This window comes from Indicator indicator, chromosome Z (assembly GCF_027791375.1).
Source record: "Indicator indicator isolate 239-I01 chromosome Z, UM_Iind_1.1, whole genome shotgun sequence".
NCBI classification, from domain to species: domain Eukaryota; kingdom Metazoa; phylum Chordata; class Aves; order Piciformes; family Indicatoridae; genus Indicator; species Indicator indicator.
This window is the reverse complement of record NC_072053.1, coordinates 12,282,714-12,309,285: the sequence shown is the minus strand read 5'-3', so window position 1 is coordinate 12,309,285 and position 26,572 is coordinate 12,282,714. Positions and strand designations below refer to the sequence as shown.

The following is a 26,572-nucleotide window of genomic DNA, read 5'->3' as shown; positions in this document are numbered from 1 at the left end:
TGCTGTATTGGAAATTCTTATATCTGTGCTTAGATCATTTAACTGTCTTTTTATGTGGAAAGTATCACTCACAACCAAATAACAGAACCTGTAAACAGACTTCGTAAATAAGTTACAGCGGTGTTTGAAGGCACCACCACCAGGAAATATTAAATGTAAAATATATAAAAATATACATTTTATTACACAGGAAGCCAGAACTGTACACAAATCACTGGATTTTTCATTTTTATTTTGCATGGTCTTTGCAGACTTAGCATGTTATAAATACAAGACTTGTAAAAACAAAACAGCTGAAACAATACCTCATTTTGAAAGTGCAAGTCAAACATTTCTGACTTTTTCACATTTTTATGCAAATGATCAGTAACATTGCATCTAACAAAACCAGTGCTTTTAAGTCTTTTGGGGAGGGGAAAAAGCAACATATCGTATCCTTCCAGACATTAATTTTCTAAAAGTCTATTAAAAAACATGCTGCATCAATAGCTGGCTAATATACAAAGGGATGTCCATGTGTATGTATGTATTATAGGCTCACAGACAGAGCAAAGGACTCTAAGACCACACTAAGATGAAGGTGATCTAATGATCTAGTTGGCACAGTCAGCAGAATCTCTCAAGAAGGTGATTTGCTGTCCAGCACTGGAATCGCAGTTAAGAGCAATACTTCAAAGCACTATTGACCAAACAGTAGGTAGCACATTTCCTTCCCCTAGTGAACAGAACTAATGTTTTAATATGTAACCATGTTCAAAACATAAAGGCACAATTAATGGAGGAAGAAAAGAAGTGATCATTGTTCCTTCATAAAGGTGTACAGATTGGGACTGCAGGACCTTGGGCCACATCAAACGGATCCGTGATAAAAGGGACATCACTAGACTAGCAAATGGCAAAACTCACCTCCTGTCTTCCGTGAACAAAGGTGCATCAGACAAGGCAACAAGAACAGTGATCATTAAGCTGAAATAACAGATTTACAGGCTCAAGGTTCATGCTTTGGCAATAGAATTATAACAAGTGATCACCAAGTTTAATACAAGAAATATCTTTTCACAGTGTCATCTAAAATCCTGTCATATCATGCTAGGCAGAAGAGAATAAACTTCAGAAGTGGGGGCCCAGTATCTCCTAAACAAAGAGACTTTCAAAATGAAGGAATCCTAAAAAAGATGGACACAAATGACTGCCCCCTCCCAGGCACTGGGGATCCAGAAAACTCATCTCTGGATTCAAATCACCTTACTTGAAAAGAACTTGACTAGAAGTTACTTGTGTGTGATCAAGCAATGCTGATGCAAACCCACTACTATTTAGAAAATAGGAAAACCCAAGTTTAGTTCAAATTTTCGTTTGTATTTACAGTAGTGGGAAAAGATTGTAGGTATGCTGTCCATCTACAAATTTCTATGGGACAGAAATAAAACAAATTTAAAAAAGTCAAAACTTAAAATATTCTTGTTCCAAATAGAGACTTCACAAGCCTGCAGACACATGCTCACATAAGGTCCATAGGTATCCTGATTAAGAAAGACAAAACGTCTTTTATACACAACCCTCCACTCACTTCGAACTGGCCTGAGTGATGACACACTGGAAAATAAAAAAAGGCACAAAGCAGAAACTTAGGATGCTACAGGATGAGCTTTGCTATCTAATAATTTGTATGTACACTTATCCCCAGGTATCCTCCTCTCAAGATGTGCACCATACATAGGAAGATATTCAAGTGTTTTCAATTAACAAAACCTAAGCAATTTCACAGACCTAAAAATCAAAAGAACAGGAAGAAAACCTTAGAGAGGAGAAAAACTTGTCAGTGTGCAGTTCCCATTCACACTCCTAACTTAATTAAAGCAGAAATCAGAGGGTAAAAATTACTTGTGCAATAACATTATTTGTAAACCAGAATAATCAGCATTGCATGATGATTCTGCAAGCTCAGTGCTGCTATCGTATGCTGTCCAAATAATGCACTTCTGGGTACAGAGTGTTAATAAGGAGAGCCAGGAGATTATTGCCATCTCGAAGACAATGTTCTGGATGCTGGATGAACAGAGAAGCCTGGGACAGCTGCTCTTGATAATCCATATATTGTTTGTTTGATGCCATAGACTCAAGAGCATTCAGTGCCTATAGATACAAGGAAAAATTCTGTTAGCTGAGGGTACTTCAGTCCATAACAAACCATTTCATGAGCCACAGTATGTACAATTCCACTAGAAGATTGTGATCTACTAGAGAACCTGGAGTATTTGGAACAAAGTATTTGTAAAATACAATCCTGTAACAGCAATTCAAGTCGACTCATGTATTTCAAGCTTGTTCTCTCCCTGAGATCAACATAACTGTTTAGTCAAGGTTTGCTAGGATTCTGTAACTCACATATTGTCAAATATTTACTTTGTGAACTCCAGCTAAGGTTTCAAGGAGATTATACTAAACTTCAAACTGCAGCACACAACTATTCAGGTTGCTCTTACAAATACCTTGGCTATCTTAAAAGTATTCTTTGCTCCTAAATATTACAGAGAAAATGTCAAGTTAGAAAGTATATTTAAAACAGTCTATATTGATCAGTTTCATTCATTTCTTAAACATAAAATGTTGTACTAAATAAGCTACTTTGCTGTGGCTTTTAATCAACTCCTCCTTCCTCTTCTCATGCACTTAAAGAAGCATGTTCCATGCACACACTACAGAAGGCATGTTTATTTGGCATAGGGCCTTTAAGCCCTGATCTCATATAAACAAATACATTTACCACTGAAAACCAGAGCAGTTACAGCAACATTATTTTCTCCTGTTTGTTTTAAAGTCCTTCTACTACAGAACTGCTATGTTCTGAATTTTCTGAACTCAGGGTTTACAGATGCACATTCATCTGCAACTTTTCAGTGTATAAGATTAGAAAGTGATGACTTCATACCCATACAGAAGGTTGCATGAACAGTTTTACATAGGATCACTTTAGGCTGGGCTCAGACACACAGTCTGACTACCACAGTTGAGCAAACTTGCATTACCACTTGGCCTGTGCTGCACCTGGCCTGATCTCCAGCTGATCCCAAGGTGGTGTTTTGATGCATAGCAAAGAGTGAGGACTCAAATGAGAGCAACAAGATAGTTCTGAAATTCAGAACTTGGAGCCAGATTAAAGCAGGAGCAACAAAATTTTGAGAGCACTCAACACTGCATAAAAATCAAAAAGTTAAGAGCAGGATTTATTTTGAAGAAATGATTGCAGTGACTTTTTTATATAAGCTTCACCTCAAAAGCTGAGCAAGCATGCAAAGAGGGCAGGTCAAACAGCCAGAGAGTGGCACACACTACCTGCTGGGCCCTCTGCGACAGCTTCGGCTCTGACCCTGCTTTCAAGCGGACTTGACCCTCTGCAGGAATCTGCACCAAGAGGAAGGCAGACAAACTGCGGGCAACCACTCGAAACCTTGCACAGGGAAAAGGACACAGAGACAAGGTGATAGCAAATTTACAAGTTCTCAACAGCAAGTAAACAGAAGTTCTATCTTATCTTGTGAGATATCTCTTGCATCTCAGAAGGAACACAGTAAAGGATTTAGAGAACCTGTTTGAATGCATCAGAAAAAAAATAAATCACTTTAATATATACCTAATAGGACATCACACATACCAGAGGATGATGTAATACCATGCCTATGAGATGTTACATCTGTTCCAAGCACAGGTAAAACCTTGAGGTCATATCTGAAATATGTTTAATTGCACAGCCACTGAAATATTGCCCCAAAGAATGAGTTGAACGAAACTAAGATTTCAGAGCAACAATCCTTCAACAGTATTACATCCCAGATGGTCTTTACAAAGGTATGTTTAAGTGCTTTGTTAAATCGGTGTTCCAATACAATCATTGAAGATTTTTTTTCCTGGCTTTCTTTCCATGATAAGCTTTATTTTAATATCTAACAACCAAACCTGGCATCTCTCTTTAGAGGGTAAAGTGAACAACAAGCAAACATACTTCTTTGAGCTTCTTTTAACACTTCCAACACATTAACAACATTAAAATGTAGAAGGCAATGTCCATGTGATCACATAAAACTCTTGTGAGGTCAGCTGGGAACAGCCTTCCACAGACCAGGTGAAAGTATTTTCCTCTAAGAGTCTCCCTTCAAACTGCATTTTTTTTCCTTTGCTTCCAGAAACTGTGCAGAAGTTCATACACAGATCTTAGCCATATTAAACACTTGCTAGTTCTTTTGCCATAATGGGTCCAAACAGCATTACAGATCTGGTGACAGCATGAATTCAGAACACCTTTCCACATTGCACTGTACAGTCTGGATACAGGCTGCACTTTGTTTAAACATGATGACTCCAATTAATCAACTGCAGTTTCAATCCTTACCTGGGTGACAAAGGAGACCTTCTGCCTAGCCCAATAGCACCAAGTATTCCAGAAGTCAACCTCTCTTCAGCCAATTGACTCTGCCTGCTTTGGATTGACAGCAGTGTCCGAATGACAGATTCAATCAGCACAGTGTCATCTTGCTCCATCTGAACCAAGGACAACTGCACGGCTTTATGCCACCAAAGAAACAGCTTTGCCTCCTCCTTTGCTGAGCTTTAGACAAGATTTACAGAAAACATCAATTTTTAAACAGTGTCAGATGCGTAGGTTAAGAAGTTTGTATCTCTTCCCCCCTAGCCCCATGAAGAATTCAGATAGTTAATTAATGACAGCTAATCTTAATATATGAGAACAGCACAACTACACTACCCCACCAGTTATCACACTACTGTAACTACTACAACTGTTGCAGATTTAATGCAGACAGGAGCAGGCAGTTTTTAGGGATCTGTAAGAGGACAAACAATGCTTCCTTTTAAGCTTTATATCTAAGAATAAATGATACCACAGTTGTAAGAATTAAAATATTTAAACTTGTCTAAGAATTTGTATAAAAGGCATTAAGTTGTATCTCTACTCCGTTTTTTTTTTCTTCCTCTCTTTACCAATAGAACACTTTAGGTAGCACTAGCTGTTGTTTCCACAACCATTTAGACTTTTAACATGATTTCAAAGAACAGGAAACATTTAAGCTTTTTGAGCAAAGCGAAGTTCCCTCTATGATATTTTTAATCTTCCCTCAAACAGTTTGTAGTTTAAGTCAACAAGCTCAGATTTTCCACATAAAGCATCAGCACGAGTTCCCTGCATCAGACTATCCTCACACCACTCCACTCAGTCACTTCCCACCCCAAGCACACTCAGCTTTCATGTTTAAAGCAAGGTTTAATTTGCTTGTATGGTAGCTTTGCTGTCTCCTTTACACTTTGGCAATCAATTACCAAGATACCTACAACAGGGAAAGTATTCTTTGAATGTCAAAGACAGCGTAAGCCTTCCTTTTTTACCAAAGTATTCTTTCACAGCAAATACGAACGTTATCAACAGTAATGCAGAAAAAGGCATTCACCAAATTTGCTACATTCTGACAATTTCAGCATCAGTTTTAAATGCAGTTGTTAGATACTTAAGTACAAAGTATTACCATTTTAACTCCAAAGTTATCAGTTTTTCTTCCCAGAACCCTGTTATCTAGTAAGCTGTTTTACAGTGATAAAGGCCTCTAACTATGGGCACTAGGTACACTAGGTTCAGGTTTGGTTTAAAGCTACAGAGCAGTCCCCTCTAAGCAGCTTGGAACAACAGGTCTCTCAAGAGTGTCAAAACTAAATGTTCAGCACATAACTCGTTCCACCTAGTGGACATTGTGGAAAGTGGAATCCACAGCGATTCAGGGTTTGCCTGAAGTAATGTTAACTGAGCACAAATCCAGACTGTGAATAAAGTCAAGCCTCGCTGGCTAAAAACTGACTAAAACTGCAACTGAAGCATTCAATTAAATAAAATTCCTTCTTCTGTTTAACCATAACTACCACTAGTATTGGCACTGCAACTGGGCAGACTCCGTTACAGATATAGAGGGACTGTCCAGTTCACCCAGCAGCCCGGTGAAATTAACCTAATCACAGAACGCATCTGGCTGGAAGAGACATCAAAGATCATCAAGTCCAACCCTCAATCCAGCACTGAAGGGTCACGTCTGTAAGCACCAGGTCCATATGCTGCTTGAACACCCCCAGGAATGGGGACTCCACCACTGCCCTGGGGACCTAATTACACCAGCTAAACAACTACAACCTTACTTGAAAGTCAAGGCATATTCAGAAGCCTTGCCTTTCATACCTTGGGTAAACTTTCTCCAGCCACTTGCTTATGGTTAACAGGACTTTCATTTCATTGCTAAGAGTTTGGTCAGTGTTCAGGCATTGCAGTAAGTAGACATAAAGGGTCAAGTAGCTTCCCAATGACAGACACTCCTGCAAGAATTCTTCCATGGTTAGCTCAGGAACTTGGAGAGAGGCGAGTATAGGGCCCCAGCCTAAATTCTGGTTGTGAGGATAATCTATAAAAGAAAACAAAAGGAAAGGGAAAACAGATGTGTGAGAAAGCAGTGCTCAGTAAAATGTAAGATCGAGAATTGTCTCACTGTGTTCCTGTTACAGAATTTGGGCTGGTTTAGCAGTTTTCCAGGTAATCAGTTTGTCACGGAACTGTGATGGAGAGAATAAAAAAAAACTCCATTATCACAGGGGCACTTCTGAGATCAAAGCAAGGTATTTTCTCAGCACTGAGTCAGGATTGAAATTTGAACATTTTGGCAAATGAATTTTAAATTAATTTTTTTATTTTATTAATTTAATTTGTACTGAAACCTGATCATATAGAATGGGTAAGAAATCAAAACGTAGCTGCACAATGATTATGTAAGCAGAATGGAAAAACAAAACCAAAACAAAAGCTTCTCTTGGGATGACTTTTTTCTCTTTCAAGTCCCCTCTTTAACTGGCAAAAATGGCAACCATTATACAGAGCATATCAGTTTTCACAGAGACAGGTATAGTTCTTGAGAAAATACACAGAGCAGTTGAAAAATCCAAGCCACAGTGGCTTAACTTGACTATACCTAGTCACTACATCATGCATCTGTGTGACAGTTAGGAGCCATTAGATGTGACAAAATGAGATTGTGCACAGCAGATTAAAACACAGTTCCAGCACTGGGCAACATGAAACTACAAAGATTCCAGACGAAGTGGACATCCAAAACTGATCTAAGTTTTTGTGACAAGCACAGAATCATAGAATCAACAAGACTGGAAAAGACCCCAAAGATCATCAAGTCCAACCTGTCACCCAGCACCTCATGACTAACTAAACCATGGCTTCAAGTGCCACGTCCAATCTTTTTTTGAACACCTCCAGGGATGGTGACTCCACCACCTCCCTGGGCAGCACATTCCAATGGCCAATCTCTCTTTCTGTGAAGAACTTTCTCCTCACCTCCAGCCTAAACTTTCCCCGGCGCAGCTTGAGACTGTGTCCTCTTGTTCTGCTGCTGGTTGCCTGGGAGAAGAGACCAAACCCCTCCTGGCTACAACCTCCCTTCAGGTAGTTGTAGACAGCAATGAGGTCTCCCCTGAGCCTTCTCTTCTCCAGGCTAAACAGTCCCAGCTCCCTCAGCCTCTCCTCATAGGGTTTGTGCTTGACACCTCTCTCCAGCCTCGTTGCCCTTCTCTGGACACGTTCAGGTATCTCAATGTCCTTCTTAAACTGAGGGGCCCAGAACTGGACACAGTACTCAAGGTGTGGCCTAACCAGTGCTGAGTACAGGGGCACAATGACTTCCCTGCTCCTGCTGGCCACACTATTTCTGATGCAGGCCAGGATGCCATTGGCTCTCTTGGCCACCTGGGCACACTGCTGGCTCATGTTCAGGCAGCTCTCAACCAGTACCCCCAGGTCCCTTTCCACCTGGCTGCTCTCCAGCCACTCTGACCCCAGCCTGTAGCTCTGCATGGGGTTGTTGTGGCCAAAGTGCAGCACGCAGCACTTGGACTTGTTAAATGCCATCATGCTGGACTCTGCCCAGCTGTCCAGCCTGTCAAGGTGCCTCTGGAGAGCCCTTCTACCCTTTAACAGCCACAAGCTGATAGCTTGGCCAAGAGTTTGCTATGGGGGACAGTGTCCAAGACCTTGCTGAAGTCCAGATGGACTACATCCACAGCCTGCCCCACATCCACCAGGCAGGTCACCTGGTCATAGAAGGAGATCAGGTTGGTCAGGCAGGACCTGCCTTTCCTAAATCCATGTTGTCTGGGCCTGATCCCTTGGCCATCCTGTAGGTGCACTGTGATTGTCCCCAAGACAATCTACTCCATAATCTTGCCTGGCACTGAGGTCAGGCCGACAGGCCTGTAGTTTCCAGGATCCTCCATCCATCCCTTCTTGTGGATGGGCATCACACTGGCCAGCTTCCAGCCATCTGGGACCTCTCCGGTGAGCCAGGACTGGTGGTAAATGATGGAGAGAGGCTTGGCCAGCTCATCTGCCAGCTCTCTCAGTACCCTAGGATGGATCCCATCTGGTCCTATGGACTTGTGAGGATCCAAGTGGCTCAGCAAGTCCCTAAGTACTTCCTCCTGGATTTCAAGGGCATTATTCTGCTCCCTGACCCCATCTACCAGTTCAGGAGGCCACTTATCCTGAAGTCCTCCTGCCTTGCTGTTGAAAATGGAGCCAAAAAAGGTATTTGGTACCTCAGCCTCTTCCTTATCTTTAGTTACAATATTCCCCTCCAGGTCCAATAAAGAGTGGAGGTTTTTCTTGCCCCTCTTTTTGGCATTAATATATTTATAAAAATGCTTTTTATTGTCTTTCACAGCAGTGGCCAGTTTAATTTCTAATTGGGCTTTTCCCTCTCTAATTTTTCTCCTACATGATCTAACAATATCCTTAAACAAATCAGAAGTTGCCTGCCCCCCTTTCCCTTAATTTTTTCAGAAGATGCTTGCCCATCCAGGCCAGTCGCCTTCCCCGGCAGCTCATCTTTCAGCACATGGGCACAGCCTGTTCCCATGCATTCCAAAGTTCCTGTTTGAAGTAGGTCCAACTGTCCTGGACTCCTTTGTTCTTAACGGCTTCTACCCAGGGTACTCTCCAAATTAGTTGCTTAAAGAAGGTGAAGTTTGCCCTCTGGAAGTCCAAAATAAGGGTTCTGTTATTGCTCCTCCTTGTTTCCCTGCATATTGAAAACTCCACTATCTCATGGTCGCTGCCTCCTACCATCACATCTCCCACCAGCCCTTCTCTATTTGAGAACAGCAGGTCAAGCAGGGCCTGACCCCTGGTAGGCTCACATAACACCTGCATCAAGAAACTGTCTTCCATACACTCTAAGAACCTTCTGGACTGTCTCCTCTCTGCTGAGTTAAGTTCCCAGCAGATGTCTGGCAGGTTACAGTCACCCACAAGGACAAGGTCTGATGATCTTGAGACAATCTCCAGCTGCTTAGAGAATATTTCATCGACCACTTCACCCTGATTGGGTGGTCTGTCATAGACTCCAACCAGGATGTGAGTTTTGTTAGCCCTCACTCTGATTTTAACCCACAGGCACTCAATCCTTTCATCCTCTACCTCAAGTTCTGTGGCATCAAGAGATTCCCTAATATACAGGGCCACCCCTCCTCTTCTCCCTTGCCTGTCTCATCTAAAGAGCTTGTAGCCATCCAGTGCAGTGCTCCAATTGTGTGAATCGTCCCACCATGTTTCTGCAATGGCAACTACATCACAGTTTTGCTGGTGAACCAAAACTTCCAGTTCCTCTTGTTTGTTACCCATACTGCATGCATTGGTGTCCATGCACTTCAGCTGGGCTGCTGATTTCTCTACTAACTCTAGTTTATGTCCCTCTCTCTCCCCTCCAGAGAGTGGTTTCATCACCCACCCCCTTCAGACCTAGTTTAAAGCCCTCCCAATGAGCCCTGTCAACCCTTGTACTAGAGTCCTCTTGCCCTTTCTAGTTAGATTCACCCCACGTAGGTCCAGCAGGTCAGGTGTTGTAAAAGTTGCCCCTTGATCAAAGAACCAAAAATTCCGCTGCTGGCACCATCCCTCGAGCCAACTGTTGATGGCATGAGTTCTCCTGTTCCTTTCAGTGTACACCCTTGCCACTGAGGGAACCGAGCAGAACACCACTTGAGCTCCTGCCCCATCAATCAATTGTCCAAGGGCCTTGAATTCTTTTTTGATTGTCCTGGTGCAGCAGCAGCAGGTGACAGGTTCCTACCTGCATTGAAGTAAGCAGTGATACAGGCTTCTGTTGTCTCTGCCATATGTCGCACAGAGGCCAGGCTCTGGCATGCTGCTGTGAGAAGAGGCATTGCTAGCAACCCATGCACTTTGCTGTCAATCCACTTTCGTAAGCTCCCCCGTAGTGACTCAGCTGTTGTAACACTGGAGTTGTTCATCATCATTAGTGTTTCTGTGAAGAGACTGCTGAGGGCCATATGACGTGTTTGCAGATCCATATCTGAAAGTCAGAAATAAGACCGTAGCAAAGAAATACTAGAACCCAAATTCAGCTTCATCACTGCACACTTCTTGTAGATTCTGGGGAAAGTCTTGCTCATTACACACCAATTCATAGAATGGACTAGGTTGGAAAGGACCATAAAAAAATCATATTTTTTTGCCTGTACTTATGAAACCGCAGTAAGAAACCCATTCCTTGCAGTCTCTTCTCTAGATGAGATAGCTCAACGTTCATTAAACAGAGTGACAGCTGATAAGCAGAGTACAGTAAAGCCCATCTATGACCTAGAGTCCTTTACCACAACTACAGTGCAAATAAATTGAATGATAAAGCACACTGACAGCCTCCAAGAAAATATGGGTCATATAGCACAGTTTAAAGCACAGCTCAGAGTGCAACAAATCAAGATTTTAGATGATTCAATTTGAAATATGTCCAAGATAAGGCCTGAAATGCTGCAGTCCCCACATGCATTTCAAAGATTCTAGATTTCCTGCAAATCCTAGTGTATAGTCTCAGAAAATGTTTTAAACCATCACTTGGCACTGCTTGAACATGTTATCATGGGCCTCCTGTAACAGTGCTCACAAAGCACAAACATTCCCCAAGCCTGGCTCTTAACACAGTCTAACTGTAGAGCAGACCTTTGGACATGTTGCTGGAAAAGCTTCTATTGTTATAAAAGAATGCTTTCAAGCAACATCAGGCATTGTGTGCACAACATGGGATTAATCGTTGGGAAAACACTGCCCAAAGAGGTTGAGGCATCCACACTTGCAGACTTGTGGAAACTCACCAGACAAGGCACTGAACAACCTCATTTTACTTTGAAGCTAGCCCAGGTCTGAGAAGGAAGTTGGCTTCCAGAGGTCCCTTCCAAACTAAACTAATCTATTTGTATAACCTACCTACTGTGGAAAAAAAATAAAAAGTGCCAGAAGTCCTGTCATGGCACAGCTCTCCAGCGAGATAAACGTCTTACCACAGAATAAATGCAAATGACAACACCAGAAGGTTAACTGACTTACCTACAATCACAACTAGTTTTACAGCCACGTTCCACTTCACAAGCTGCAGAGCACCTACCAAGTCCACCACCAGACACCAGGGACTACTGCAGTCCCTGGGACAAGTCTTGGTTCAGTGCCCAGGTGTTATCAACAGAAGGTGATGTCCCAAAGGCTCTTCAAAAAACCTTCACCAGCCCCCTCCCAAACATCGCAGAGAAGCTAAATCCAATGCATACTACTACTTTCTTGCCACTCTGCATTGGTGGCTCTCCTGCACTACACAGGCTGGCTAAGAAACAGGGATCATTCTCTTTCAGCCCTTTAACACAAGTAAGTGTGCTCAGGGGTTCATGCAACAGAGCCGCTCCTCATATACTGGAGCTCCCGTCTCTTCCAAAATTTCTCAGCTATGAGGAGTGTCAACAGTGACAAGCAAGCCTTTACTTCTCCTCAAGTCACCAAGGCTTTTGCTGACTATAGGGCTGTCCTACAGAGCTATACAAGGACTGAGAGACTACTAACACAAGGACTGAGAGACTACTAACACAAGGACTGAGAGACTACTAACACAAGGACTGAGAGACTACTAACACAAGGACTGAGAGACTACTAACACAAGGACTGAGAGACTACTAACACAAGGACTGAGAGACTACTAACACAAGGACTGAGAGACTACTAACACAAGGACTGAGAGACTACTAACACAAGGACTGAGAGACTACTAACACAAGGACTGAGAGACTACTAACACAAGGACTGAGAGACTACTAACACAAGGACTGAGAGACTACTAACACAAGGACTGAGAGACTACTAACACAAGGACTGACAGTTACCATTCTTAGATTTCAGACACTTTATATTCACTTTTGTTAGCACACCTGTGTGGGGAAAGTACAGGAGGAGACAACCTCTAACAATTATTCTTGTGTAGTATAGCAAAATAAATGATTTCACCTGATGTTTCGGCTTGTCAGAGTAAACTCAGGACGTATTGGTACTAAAAATGAGATCAATATAAATGCTGTGGGTACAGAGATACTATACTACTAGTGCGTAAGTGTAATTCCCCTTCTTCAATAGTCAAGTTATCCCAACTGCATGGCAGTTTGGAACCCTTTCGTAGAATCCAATCCCTGAAGACCATGGGAATGTATTTGTGTCACCCTTTCTGTTAAAAAAAGATGCAAATGACAAATAAAATTTTTAAAGGAATTAAAAAACTAGGCAGTAAAAAGAAGAACCCCTCAAGCTCCTGTATACCAGCCAGACTTACAACTTAATCCATTTCTTCTGTTGCTCCTGTCACACTTGCCAGCCCTTCAGAGGAATGTTCCTATCTTTGTTTTGTGCTAATATACCACCTATATATCTATATCTATCACCAAAGCTAAGCAATATGCCCTTTTACCCACAAGGAAGACATTATAATAACACAAGTAATTACATAGTCTCAGATGTTCAATGATCTATGCAGTCTAATAAAAGATCTTGACAGTTTTAAAGTAGTTTGCCACTTCTTCCATACAAACCTGGAGGATTAAAGATGACTACATCATCGAGTAAGTTGGACATTTCTTCTTCCAAAACTGCAAGGGTAATCTTTCCACTTTGTTCTAAGGTGCTGAGAAACTGAACCACCTGGCGAATGTAAGCTTGGCATTTCAGTGTGGCATCCTGGTAATCAAAATAAAATTTTTTAAAATCACGCCTAGAACTTTTCCCACACTCTGTAACATACAACAGCAGAACACTGCCAATGACAAGAACAGCTCAGACACTGCAAAACCAGTTTGACTTACAAGGTGGATGTGACTATCTGAAGATGCACCAAAGCCTGCTGAGATTTTCAGGAGTTTCACTATCAGTTCAGCTGCAGTGTCCTTAGCAAGGATAATAGAGGGAGGGTAGTGACTGTTGCAGTAGCTGATGATGCTCTGATAAGATGAAATGCCCACAAGCTGCCAGGGAAGGGAGCTGGTCTGTCCAAGAAGATTTATAAGTGGTGATTCCTGAAGATTTAAAAGATATCAGTCTAAGCTCCAGCTTCTTGGCTGTTTTAAACTAACATTCACAAGTACTCAATATCGGAAGGAAGTCTAGACTCCAAAATTTGAAGATGACAGAGCAGAAACTCCACAGAAAATAGAGGATCCATGGGAGTCTGTCTGCTCATTCAAGAGCAAGCCACCATATGTATTTCATTTCTAACACTCACATAACAGTACTCAGATTGCTGCAGTAGCTATAACCAAGGACAAAAGTCAACATGAGACATTAAAATTTGACATATAGACATGTAAAGACAGCTGGCAAGAAATGGAAACCTAGAACATAAAGTCACTTTAGCAGAGGTTTAAAAAAGGCATTACAAAAATAACACAAAAAGGTTATCTAAGTTCACAGTTGAACCAGAGACAGAAACCATATCCCTCAAATTTCCATTCAGTGAATCTTTACAAGTTGTTACTCTCATAAATACCATCCTGAACAGTACAACAGCCTACAGTGTCCACAACTCACACAGGCAGTGCAAGTATCTAGATGGAAAAGTCTCTCTGCCTACAAGCAGCAGACTAAGCTCAGCTATTACCACCCTACCCTCTAGGCTTTGTACACATCTGCAATACAAAAGGGACCCCCAGACACTGAAAAGCACCAGATTTCTACCAGATGTCATAGAACGAACACATACTCTAATTGTGCTGATGGCCATCACAACCTGAAGATTGTAAGGATCCAGAATTAACCCAAGTTAGACTACACCAACAAGAATGTGACAAGAATGTGACACTGGAACACAGGGCTGAGAAAGTTTGAGATTTAGGTCAAGGTGTCACAAGAACATTCTGGGAGGTAAAAAACAAGTGATGGCATGTCAGTTTAACACACTGCTGGAGGCTAGGAGGGAATTCCTGAGGTTGACTCATACAATGTACAAACAGGTGTGTTTTGAAGCTTGAGAAGCTTCTGATAAGCACACACATTCAGGTCAAAGCAGTGAACTCCAGTAATTTTCCTGAACTGGAATACAGTGTTGATCAGTCTGCTGGTGACATCCTGGCATGGCATCTCCTAATACCTCAGCGGAAATGGAAAATGGAAGACACTGCAAGCAGGAGAAAGTTGGCAGATGTGAAATGGGACTCTCAAAGATTACCCAGCCCCTTTGGGAGTCCTCCAAAAGTAATGGACCGAATGACACTGTGCTAGACTTACCCACAAGCTCTTAGCAAAAGCAGGGACTTGAAACCTAACACCCAGTGATTTTCTTTCTTATTCCAACAGCTCAGAAAAATTAGAACACCACTATAAATGAGAAAAGCACTGAGAATCACAGATGATCAAATCCCCCTTCAGAGCAAGAGAACAATAAAAAACTCAACCTAAGAATCAATACATGAATTAATCTGTCCCCAGTAATTCATCAAAAGCAGACAGTACCATGCTTCTGGAAGATATATCTGGCTTTAAGATGTTACATTATTGTGACTTGTTGTCACATGATAGGAAGTTAAGAAGGGAGCAACTTACAGTTAAGAAATAAATGTTTGCAAAAACAGTTCTGAGTAAGGACTGAACAACACTTATTTATAACTCTGGAGAAAACATGTGCAAGCAGACAAATATTTTCTATTTAGACAGCTATGACAAACTCAGTCAGATCAAGTTCTTCTGCTAACTTCACAAGAACTAATCCCATTGCTGAGCTGTGCTTAACACAATCAACCTGAAGAGGGACTACTGCTGAAGAACTGAAAGTTGGAAAACATCACAAACATGCACAGTAAAACAGTCGACATATGCTCTTCATAAATGAATGATTCCTTACCATCCCTCCACATGCTGCCACTCAAAAAAGAAGCAAGGCACACCAGGGATCTATGTGATTTGATGTGACAGAATAAATGTGACTCAGCAAGCCTCCCTATTCTTCTCACAACACCACAGGTGCTACAGGTTCAAATGCCACAGTCACACCTGCTTCTGCACTCAAGTCAGCAGAGTAGCTGAATTAATAAACTGGGCATATGCTAGACACCCATAAATACGTACACACACACATAGACACATAGGCATGAACAACACATTTGCACTTACACATAGGTGCACATAACTGGCACATAAACATACACACACATATTATAGGTGCACACATAAATTGTTAATACCTCTACTTTGCATGTGCTTATAGCTAAAGGTCTCCAAAACGAAGAGAGAAAAGGAAACAGACATTTTAATTAAGGGCTGCCTCAAGAGACAGGAAAGCTAAACCATGCAACGCCCCATCAATCAAAGGAAAAACAACTGCAGCAGCTTTATGTATAAAAATCAATAGTGTTTAAAACACTGATTAAACATACATACATATTTGTTCTTTCCAATACCCAGAGTGCCTTTCTGTAACTCCAGGAAACTGTCTGTATTTATTTGCTTACTATTTACAACAACACTGGATCAAAGAACCTACAGAAGCTTCTTAAAGTGGATAGCAGCTGGATATTTTCCACATAAATTAGACAAAATGCCTCACATAAGGAATTAGTCTTGGCCACCTCTGGGATAACTGTTTGGGGTATTTTTCCTATGCAAAAAACAATTCTGAGTTTGTTGTTCTTCAAATGAAAAAGAAGTCATACCCTGTGTCCTTGCTAGCAAAGGCTTCATAGACAGACAGGTAGGAACCTTCCAAAAAAATTACCTCTTTGCCTATAAGTTGCTCCTCCTTTGCCAACAGGACCATCATATATAGCAAGCAGACAATCATGTTGTGAGTCTGAGGATGAGGGTTAGGATTCCAGGCATCAGAAAGGACACTGACCCAGTTTATTTCACATAGAACATAACCCAAGAATAAGAAACAACTCTTGGGGCTGCCTCTTTCAATCTAGGAAGAAGAAAGGAAAAATGACAGACACACAAAACAATGTACAAGTTCCTTAGCAGCTACACATTCACAACAGCATTTTAGGCCAGCAGAGGAGGAGGCAGATATTACTTCTCCATTATTTTGCCCTCCCACCAGAAGACCTGCATATAAAACTTTCTAAGCCTCTCAAACCAACCAGTACGGAATAACAAGATACTGCAAATTAGAAAAAACAAAACACACACAAAAAAAACACCACACCCCACCACCAACCCCACACTATTACGAACTCTTAGATGCATGATTGCCTCCATTTCTCTTCACTCTATGAAACTAAAAAACTCTGAGCCTGTTCAGAACTGCAAAAACTCATCCTAAACAGGTAAGCAGTAAATCCTGGAGCATTTCCCCACCAATCTGCAGCTTTGTGTTGTATCAGACAAGTTGGAAATGAGAACATGACAACAGTAAAATATACTACCTGTAACTAAATATATAGGTAATAAACAAGACAGATAAAGCAAAGACAGAATACAAAGACTGTCAGTTTTACCACTCCCTACAACTTTGTCTAAAATTCAATAATGCTCACAAGACAAAAATCACTCTGCTGTGAATGCTAAAAACAAACTTTAATAGCTTATTTCTTAAAAGAACTGTCTCCAGCTTTCCAGTTGTTTTCAAGGACAACACTGACTATGAACTTAATTGAACAGATGCTGTATACTCACTTTAAAGAACTCTTCCATAAGCATTTGGTCGGGATGCATTTCCTTCCATGGGAGCTTTCTGAACTCAGTATGAAAAGTATAGAGAATAAACTCTGGCATTTTGGGGGCTGTGCAACACTCACAGTAATGCATTAAATGTAACCAGAGAGCCCCGTGGTGACTTGGCAACAGCTTATCTAGATTAAAAGAAAACAGCTGAATTAACAACAAGAAAAAAAATTTAGGAAAAGCCTGATTACAAAAGGAAGTCTAATTTTGAAGATGAAAACCCGTAAATGAAAAGTTAAACTAGAATATATTAAATAAAAAAAATGCACCTTAAATATTTTGGATTTTTACTCTCCAAATCAGCAAGTGGAAGAGCTTACGATTTCATGTCTTTCCTCAACCTTTCAAGAGTTGTTGCACAATAATCTAAAGTTATAAAACATTCCTTCATAATGCACAACTTTTTTTTTTAATACTACATTACCTCCGTTTTTATAAAACACAAATTAGTGTGGGTTTTTTATGACTTACTTTTACAAGGTAAGTTTGAATCTAGTTCATCTCTAAAAGTTGCTAAGTACTGTGAAAGGGTTTTTTTCATTCCTTTGCATAACTGCACACTAATAACTGATGCTAAATATCAGCTAGAAATGATCAATCTTGGTAACTGCTTAGATACATTGATTGGTCATCACGATACACTATTGCATAAGTTGTACAAGAACAATAAACAGACCTGGAATGAAGTCATGCACTACTCATGACAGCTCATTTTGCTTTCTTCCTTCATATTGACATTGTTACGTGACAGATGTGCATCTATGAACCACATTATCCACCCATGACAAGGTGAAAGGTTGTCTTTTAATAACGAAATAAGTAAGTTCTCTTGGTACCATTGCAATAACCATAGGGGCTAGAAGTTAATAGCAAACAAAATCTCACATCCCACACCTCAGTCACAAAAAAACCCAAACACCTCTTTTAGTCTGATAGAACAGTGTCACTACATTATAACAGCATAGATTTCACCCACCTTTAAAGCTCTCATGCAAAAGCTTGATGCAATGTGCAAACAGATGGACCACAGTGGATGCTACAGGAGTGTCACTCTCTAACCAAGGGTAACAGGGCTGGCTACTTAAGAGAAGCAAAGCAACACAAATTTCAGTGCTGAGTTACCAGATCATAACCACATCATAAACATGCAGAGCCTCAAAAATGGTTAAGGGAGCATCTTCTTTACAAGGAGAGACTGAGGGAGCTGGGTCTCTTTAGTAAAAGGTGAGCGCCAAGAGGATGGAGCCAGGCTCTCCTCGGCGATGCCCAATGACAGAACAAGTGGCAACGGGTGGAAGCGGAGGCATAGGAAGTTCCATGGAAACAGAAGAAAAATTTTTTCACCATGAGGATGATGGAACAATGGAACAGGCTGCTCAGGGTGGTTTGTGGAGTCTCCCTCTCTGGAGATACTCAAAACCTGCCTGGTTGCGTTCCTGTGTGATCTGTTGTAGGTGATCCTGGTCTGGCAGGGGAGGTTGGACTATATCTTTTGAGGTCCCTTCCAGCCCCTAACAGGCTGTGATATATTCTGAAGTATAGTAAGTCCATATAATAGGTAGTATCCAGTAAATCAACATTGCAGGTATCAATAGTCCTTTCATTCAAACTCAGCTCTTCAAGACTGCCTGTTTCTTCCTTACAAGAGGTGCATATTTTAATGCCACACTACCACTGAGTAAGCAGAGATTGTTTTGATGTTCATAACTAAATTAAATACCAAAACACAGGAATTTCTGAATCACAGCAAATACCCCCTGCAGGCAACCTTCTAATTAAGTGCTGGAGATGTGCTAACAGCTCCAAAAGCTTTTGGCTTTGAAAGAAGGTAAAATTTAAGTCTATATCACTACAACTAACACTCCATATGAAGACAGTAGATCATTATTATAGGACTGATTTGGTCCAAGGTTTCTTTATGTGCCACTAGCACATAGGCTGTATTTGTTTGGCTTTTTTATTTTGTTCTACAGAGTTATCAGTACAATGGAGGCTAAAATTTAAATTTGAGTGCTTCCAAAACTAAGTGCAATCCATATTTTTCTCATCTCTGCCTCTTGATCAGATCTTGGTTATATTTCCTGTGTCTAAAATAATTATTCAATCCAAGTCTTGGAAAATTTAACTTACAAGGACTCATGAATTAGTTTTGTAACTCAAGGATAGTATGCAAGTACAGTTACTTAATGGAAGGTCACAATATAGTCAGGAATCAGAAAAAAAGAATCAAGTAACAATAAAGGCCATTCATATAGGGTTAAAGTCCTTACTTTAGGACAACAATAAATTTACTTTAAAAATGCTATATATACCTTGCATCTTCCTTATCCAGGACTAGTATCCATGGTTTAAAGAGTCCAACGATAACTGAATACAAGGACTGCAATGCTAGAAGAAAACAAAACAAAGAAGTTGTTTAGGGTTTTTTTCCCTTAAAATCAGCAACAGTCAATGTAATATACATTTTCCGGACTTGAATACAATGTCCTCACATATTCCAACATTTAAACAGGTCTTCCTAGTCAAATGAAAATGTAAAGTGCCTATTACTAACTCTGGTTAACAATATGGTTGTTTTAGCAACAATCACAAGCATTTTGCATTGTTTATGTGTTTAAATTGATATTAATAAAACATCTGAGATCGTGGGTAAGACTACTCACACTTTAAACCTGCATATACTAAAATAAAAGGCGTTTGGGGTGATTTTCTCCAAACAAAAATCACACCATGAAGAAATTCAGTAGTATCTCACCTCCAAATCTCTGCTCAGTGTGAAAGACTGTATGTTTCTGAAGAAAGTATGATTCCTTCACAAAATAATTTTAAAGCAAGCTCAAATATAAACAACAGCTACAGAGCACATGGCCACAAAGTAGCATCAACATTTCTCATTTATCTTTTACTGTTCTCATTACTGCTGTGTATTTAAATAGTCTTTACCAGCGGGAAAGGAGAGAAAGAAAGTGCTTCTTCCAGAGTTTCTACGTTCTAAAATCTGCTTTGAAGACACATTACCTGCTAGAATTCTGCTGCTGCCAACAGGCTCTTGGGCTAAACCAGTAGCTTCAGTGTCAATAAGCCTCTTAATGAGATACTCCAGAAATGTGTTCACTTGAGCCACATAAGGACTCCATTTTGAAAACAAGCCAAAAGTCCTGAAATCCATAGATGCCAGTCGGAGCTTGCAGAAAGATGTGGAAAGCCATTCTATTGTCTCTCTAACCTGTAAAAAGAAGGAAACTATTAATCAGCTACAGAAAGACCATACAGCTAATCTATTTGTCATTGCTGGGAATCTGTTTCAGATGAAAAATGTAATAAATCAAGCAAAGAGAGACCCACCTGCTCTGCAGAGAGGAGACTTTTTGCAGCATCCTGCAATACCGAATTTTCAGTAGAATCACTTTTCTTGAAGCTTCCCTGTTCAGCCACCAGTGAATCACATCCCAAAGCTTTAAGTGATGCCTTCCAACAGTCAGGGCTTAGAAGCTGCTCTGATGAGCCTTAAGAGAAAGAGAAGGGAATGTATTTGTGAGGAGAAAGATATTAATCTTTTTCTCAAAATTAATCAGAAAAGGTTGAAATTAGAGCTCCCTACCACATGAAAAAAACCATAAGGTAAGGCATGATTTAAAAAGCCCCGTGTTTAAGGGTGAAAGGTACCTCTAACCCCCAAACATAAGTTAACATTCCCCTTCGGCATCCACATGCTCTCATCCTACAGTTTCCTTAGCAACAAACACATTGTAAGACACCACATATGGTTTGACAGAAAGAAAGTACTTTTCTCCCTCATTTTACAGGCACAGTAGATTATGGGTAGCATCTGAAGTCAATCAGGACATTTTCAGCAAATTTCCATATCCTAGGTCAGCATAATTACAATTGTCAGTCTGACAATGAAGGGTGCTCAAGGACAAGGTTGCTACACTACAGACTGTGGCATAATTACAATTACTGTTTCCATTAATAGAAACTTCTCTTCCATCCCTTTCCTGTAACACGGGCAGAAAAATCTGTTGTCACTGATGCATGTACTTTGATCTGCAGAAGAATATTTCTTTCTACTAGAGCTAAAATGCGTTCAATAAAAACACATCACATGTTTCTATATGCACTTTTGTGTGCACATTATAAGACAGTTGAAATCATTCCATGTTTGTGGCTATTTAACTCTACTGCATGTAGTTCACTTTTAAGCTGGAAGAGATCTGGACAAAAGGCTTAGTATGCATCAATTCACATACTCACTTTGCACAAACAATCTTAGGAAATCACTATAGTGATCTGGGAACTGATACTGGAGAAGGTTAGTCCAATGTTTGCAGAAGATATTAAATGGCATCAAAATATCCTCTTCAGGTTCAAGGCCACACGCATTGAGAGCCAAGTGAATAGACTCCAGAAGCTGGGTACGTTCAGATAGAGGTGGCTTAGCAATGCTTAACCACTGCGTAAGGTCAAACTAGAACACAGGACAGGAAGTACTTGTAAGTAGAAAATCTAACAATTACTACGCCTTTAGGAGAAGGAAGAAATCGTCAAGGGTGATGGGGCAGATTTTTATATTTAGGAGAAACCTAAGTTTGCACATGATTAGCTCTAACTCAAAACCAAGGTAACTGTTCCCAAAGATTATGATTTAGCATACTCCAGAAATCCCTAAATTTAGGAAACAACCCCTGCCAGGGGTTCTCAGATTCATAAAGATGTGTATGAATTTCCACACTTCAGTATCACTGCCAAACAAACACTTACAAGCGTTACACTGAACTCATCTCTGTAGTCCATAAGTTTTCAGGTGGGGGTACAAAGCTTTTTCAGCCTCTGGGCCATCTGTTCAGAATTAGGTCAGCAGGGACAATACTAATCTGCTACTAAGGACAGCTCAGAGTCATGCCCAAAACAGCCTGCCTGCTACCCACAGCTATTTCTGTGTCATTAAGAGAATCAGAGTGGTATTAAAGCCTAATGGTAATTTCTCCACCAACAATACAGGTACACAGCCTTGAGAGAAGAGATTTGGAAATCACCTGCCCTAATTCTCTATGTTTTAAGATAGGCAGGAATAACAGGTGCCAAACAGAGATGAAAGATTCAGACATTTTTTCACATTTTTGGGGGGTTTGTTTTCAGGATACCTTGGATTCACTGGCCATTTTGATGAATGCCTCTGGATAGACATCAGGCAGAACAAGAGATTGAGAGCCTGCTTTAATTTTAATATAATAATAACTGAAGAGTAAGCCCTATGAAGCATATACTATCTGAACTAAGAAAAGATTGGTTAAGCTTCCTGTTTGCTTTTGCCTCCAGCCCCTGTTGAGCTTAAATACAACACATGCCATTTGGGATGAGCAACACAGATCTATAGATCCTGTCAATGTTGCTTTAAAATACCAGATTTGCACCTCTTTCTTAGCCTAAACTCACAATCTTCAGGGAAAGAACACACAAAATCAAAACAGACACAGTTCTGATGAGAACTCTACCTTTGTAAGTAGCATGAAGACAACGTCACTGTTATCCTCACTCAGAAAGGCCACAACTTTTTCATATAAAGTCACAAATTCGTTGGGAGAGGCAACAGGAGTGAAGTAAGGAGAAAGAAGAGTACAGAGCCTTCGATTTTGCAGGACAGTTTGGAGGAGGCGTTTGCATTCTGATTTGGTCCCACTGACGAACACCTGAGCAAAGTGGGAATGGTGAGAAAAAAAACAGTCCAGTACAAATCTACTGGAAAAAACACATCTGAGAGCTTTTTGTCAAGACAAGCACCATTTTGGTCCTCTTTTATAAACAAAAATTTTCTCCAAAACTAGGACTGTAGGAGCTCAATAGCAACAAAACACTACTATTACACAAGAAATAACTTAAGGAAACTTAAGAACGGCATTTGTGACCACACATGTTCTCCAAAAGCACCTAGTAACACAATTCTTGTTACGGGACAGCAAAAGAAAATGGATTGAAATTTCAGCCGCCAGGCCTGATATTAGGAAAACTTTAAACAGAACTACAGCTGTGAATGAAGGCCTTCCAGCACTTCAGTGGTTAAGGATATCTGTACAAGTAAACAAACTGCTTCTAAGAGATCAAAATTAACACATAGACCCATAGCAGAGCCCAATACTTTTCTCAGAGTACTCAAGTACGTTACTGCCAAGAAGCACTTAAAATACTAGCAAACTTCTGGCAAACTCTCTACAGAGAGTATTGCAAAGCTGTAGAAGAGAGGTGGCTAAACAAGAAGCTGGCAAGATATAAATGAAAGTGATCAGTAACAGCAAAATATATACCAAAATACTCTATTACACACTGCAATTACCCAAACTTTAGTTATTAGCCCAAAAATCCAGCCTAACTTTGCATTTAGCTAACACGGTGAGCATTTATTAGCACCAAGCATGCATCTCAGAGTAACAGTTTTTATTTTGCTTTTAGGCAAGTTCAAACTCTCCTAAAGACTGCATATGTTGTACAATTAGTTGAAAGGAAAACGGAATGGAAGCTTAGAAGTCAATTTTCAGGCTTCTGAATATTTTAGACCCCAGTATCAGCAGCCAGTTGGAACAAGCTTTATCACAGAATGGTTTAGATTGGAAGGGACCTTAAAGACCATCTAGTTCCATTGCCCCTGCCACAGGCAGAGACACCTTTACTAAATCGGGTTTCTCAAAGCCTCATCCAACCTGGCCCTGAACACTTCCAGGCATGGGGCATCAACAACTTCTCTGGGCAACCTGTTCCAGTGCCTCATCATGCTCACAGTGAAGAACTTCTCCCCTGTACTCAATCTGAATTTACCCTCTTTCATGTAAGGCACACACAAAACAATTCTTAGGCATGCAGAAATGAGAGAATAAGCTCACCTGGCCTAGAATTTCAATGCAGGACGTGAAGAATTGCCTTGTAGGAGGGTTGCGTTGAGTTTCATCACACACATATTCCACTAATGTAAAAAACAAACTAATTCCAACCTTCTTAATTGCAGGCATAGGCTGCACTTTGTAGATATTTATTAAGGCTCTGCAAAAAAAATAAAGTAGATTAAATTATGTATGGAAAATAATCTGTGACAATAAAGATTGCCAATATATAGCCTTGAGATGGGTATTTTATGGCTCACATGACGCTCAAGCATGGGTTCATGGCATCACAGCACAGCTGAAGTTGGGAGGGACCTCTGGAGGACATCTCTACCACCCACTCCCCAGCCAAGCTACTTGCCAACTACATCCAGAAGGCTTCACAGTATCTCCAAGGATGGAGCCTGCACAGCCTCTCTGGGGAGCCAAAGGCCACCCCTCACAGTACAAAGAGTTTCCTGACATTCAGAGGGAACCTCCTGTGTTTTAGTCTGTGCCCAGTGCCTCTGCTCCTGTCACTGGGTACACCTGGAAAAAGCCTGGCTCCATCTTTCTTCAGGTATTTCTATACATTTAGGCTAAACAAATCCAAGTTTAGTTCAAGTAATTTTGCTGCCTGAAATGGGTACCTCCAAACCACAGAAAGTCTCCAAAATAAGTCAGAATGTGATCATCAAAAGATTTTTCAGAGAACAGTTCCAACAGATTATTTCTCCCTCAAACCATGTGTTCATCCTGTTCTTGGGCCATCTCTCAACTGTATTTGTGCTGCAAGATGATTTACTTTGTTTTAATTAATAGGCTCAGCAACAAAAATTCAAATAGAATCAGTATTTTCTTGGGTATTCCCAAATACATGTGCTATTGATCTTAAACTCCCATCATCACCGATTTTTAATTAAAACATCTGAAGAACATGCGATTCAACCGATTTAAATCCCAAGAATTACCTAATACACAGAATTTTTCACACTAATGATCAAGAATGAATACACAGAAATAGTATCCAGAAATAGAACGAGCACACTATAGGAAACCAACTACAATAAACAAATCCCAGCAGAAACCTACAGGATTGAGAAGAATGATGTTGCAAAACTTTACCACTGGGATGAACTATAAAAGGCCTTCAAGAAAAAGAGTGCCTTGATTAATGGATTTATTCACACATCCCCCTAAAGTATTACATTGTTCTTTTCCACTGCATGATTTTGTTTCACATATTGAAAAGCTACTTCAGCAATAACTCTCTATTAAACTACTACGTCCTGCACTATCACAGGGAAAAACCTAGAGATATTAAAGCAACGTAATTTAGCCCACAGCTGAGACAGCTATGATACAGGTCTGTCACTTTCTAAAGTTTAACATAACATTTCTGTCATCACCCAGTGAGCTTCTGAAGCTATGGGCTTCAGAATACGGGCTATCCTAATACACAGTAGAATAAGCTGAAGTAGAAAACAATCCTGTGTGCCCTGTTTACACAGAACCACAGAATTGTCAGGGTTGGAAAGGACCCCAAGGATCATCTAGTTCCAACCCCTCTGCCATGGGCAAGGACACTTTCCACTAGATCAGGTTGCCCAGAGCCACATCTATCCTGGGCTTAAAAACACCCAGGGACGGGGCTTCCACCACTTCCCTGGGCAAACTGTTCCAGTGTCTCACTACCCTTATGGTGAAGAACTTCTTCCTGACATCTAATCTAAATCTACCCTCCTCTAGCTCGGATCCACTCTCCCTAGTCCTGTCACTACCTGACACCCTAACAAGTCCTTCACCAGCTGCTGAGGGTGAATGATCTCCGGATAATGGAGTTACTCCTTCAGAGGTCTGTGTCACAAACCTGCAGGTCTCAGGATTCCAGCTCTCTTACTAGCCCAGGCTGCTAAGCATTACCATAAAAAAAAAAACCCACACACAAGAAGGTTTCACATTTCGAATCCAACGTATAGAAAAGGAAATATAAAACACCACTACCTAAAACACTGTCCTAACAACTTACGTTATAAAATTTTCCACATGTACAGCTGCTTCCACAACACCCAGAGAAGGTGGCTTCATAGCTTCTGCCTGCAGTTGTCTCACTTCTTTACGCAAAGCATGAAGCTGCTGGCTCACTGCTTCATTTTTATGTTTCCCTTCAAACTAAACAACAAAGACACATACATTTCAGAAATTTTTTTTGCTAGAACTCTCTGACGTTGTGCCTATTTGTGAAAATTAAGCAAAGCCCAGTAAGAGAAATATGAATGTAGATGGCTTTCCTTTGAAATCTTTGATCAGATTTAGTGTACCTTGCCCAAGCACACATCCTTAGTCATGTTCCCACTTATTTATCACACAGTAAATTTATGTCTTGTATGTAAGACTTCTAATTCACATGGACTGGAACTTAAGAGGGGATCAAGAAATTCATATAACAAGCAAAATGGGAATATTTCTATAAATATTTTCATGCTTCTATTACTGCCAGTGAGTAAATTCACACATTGAGAAGTAGTTAGAACAGATGCTATGAGCAGAACAAACTCTATGCAATAATCTGTTCTTCAACTGTTGATCTCCATCTCCTTTTGAGCACTGCATATTAGGTATTACAGGTAAT

General features: G+C 40.6%; 1 protein-coding gene across 1 annotated transcript in view; it reads right to left on the bottom strand.

The window, feature by feature from the left end:
* Positions 1-222: 222 nt before the first annotated feature.
* The window catches only part of EPG5 (ectopic P-granules 5 autophagy tethering factor), a 67,105-nt gene continuing 40,755 nt past the window's right edge, over positions 223-26,572 (bottom strand). The window contains exons 28-44 of the mRNA XM_054397245.1: positions 25,970-26,112; positions 23,965-24,121; positions 22,585-22,779; positions 21,344-21,557; positions 20,435-20,595; positions 20,108-20,315; positions 19,402-19,477; positions 18,066-18,169; positions 17,042-17,217; positions 16,143-16,328; positions 13,243-13,452; positions 12,973-13,117; positions 10,182-10,424; positions 6,236-6,455; positions 4,391-4,606; positions 3,337-3,451; positions 223-2,136 (exon numbers count right to left, since the gene is read on the bottom strand). Coding sequence (XP_054253220.1) covers positions 1,954-2,136; positions 3,337-3,451; positions 4,391-4,606; positions 6,236-6,455; positions 10,182-10,424; positions 12,973-13,117; positions 13,243-13,452; positions 16,143-16,328; positions 17,042-17,217; positions 18,066-18,169; positions 19,402-19,477; positions 20,108-20,315; positions 20,435-20,595; positions 21,344-21,557; positions 22,585-22,779; positions 23,965-24,121; positions 25,970-26,112 — 2,952 coding nt within the window. The 3' untranslated portion in view covers positions 223-1,953. The remainder of the gene's footprint in view (positions 2,137-3,336; positions 3,452-4,390; positions 4,607-6,235; positions 6,456-10,181; positions 10,425-12,972; positions 13,118-13,242; positions 13,453-16,142; positions 16,329-17,041; positions 17,218-18,065; positions 18,170-19,401; positions 19,478-20,107; positions 20,316-20,434; positions 20,596-21,343; positions 21,558-22,584; positions 22,780-23,964; positions 24,122-25,969; positions 26,113-26,572) is intronic.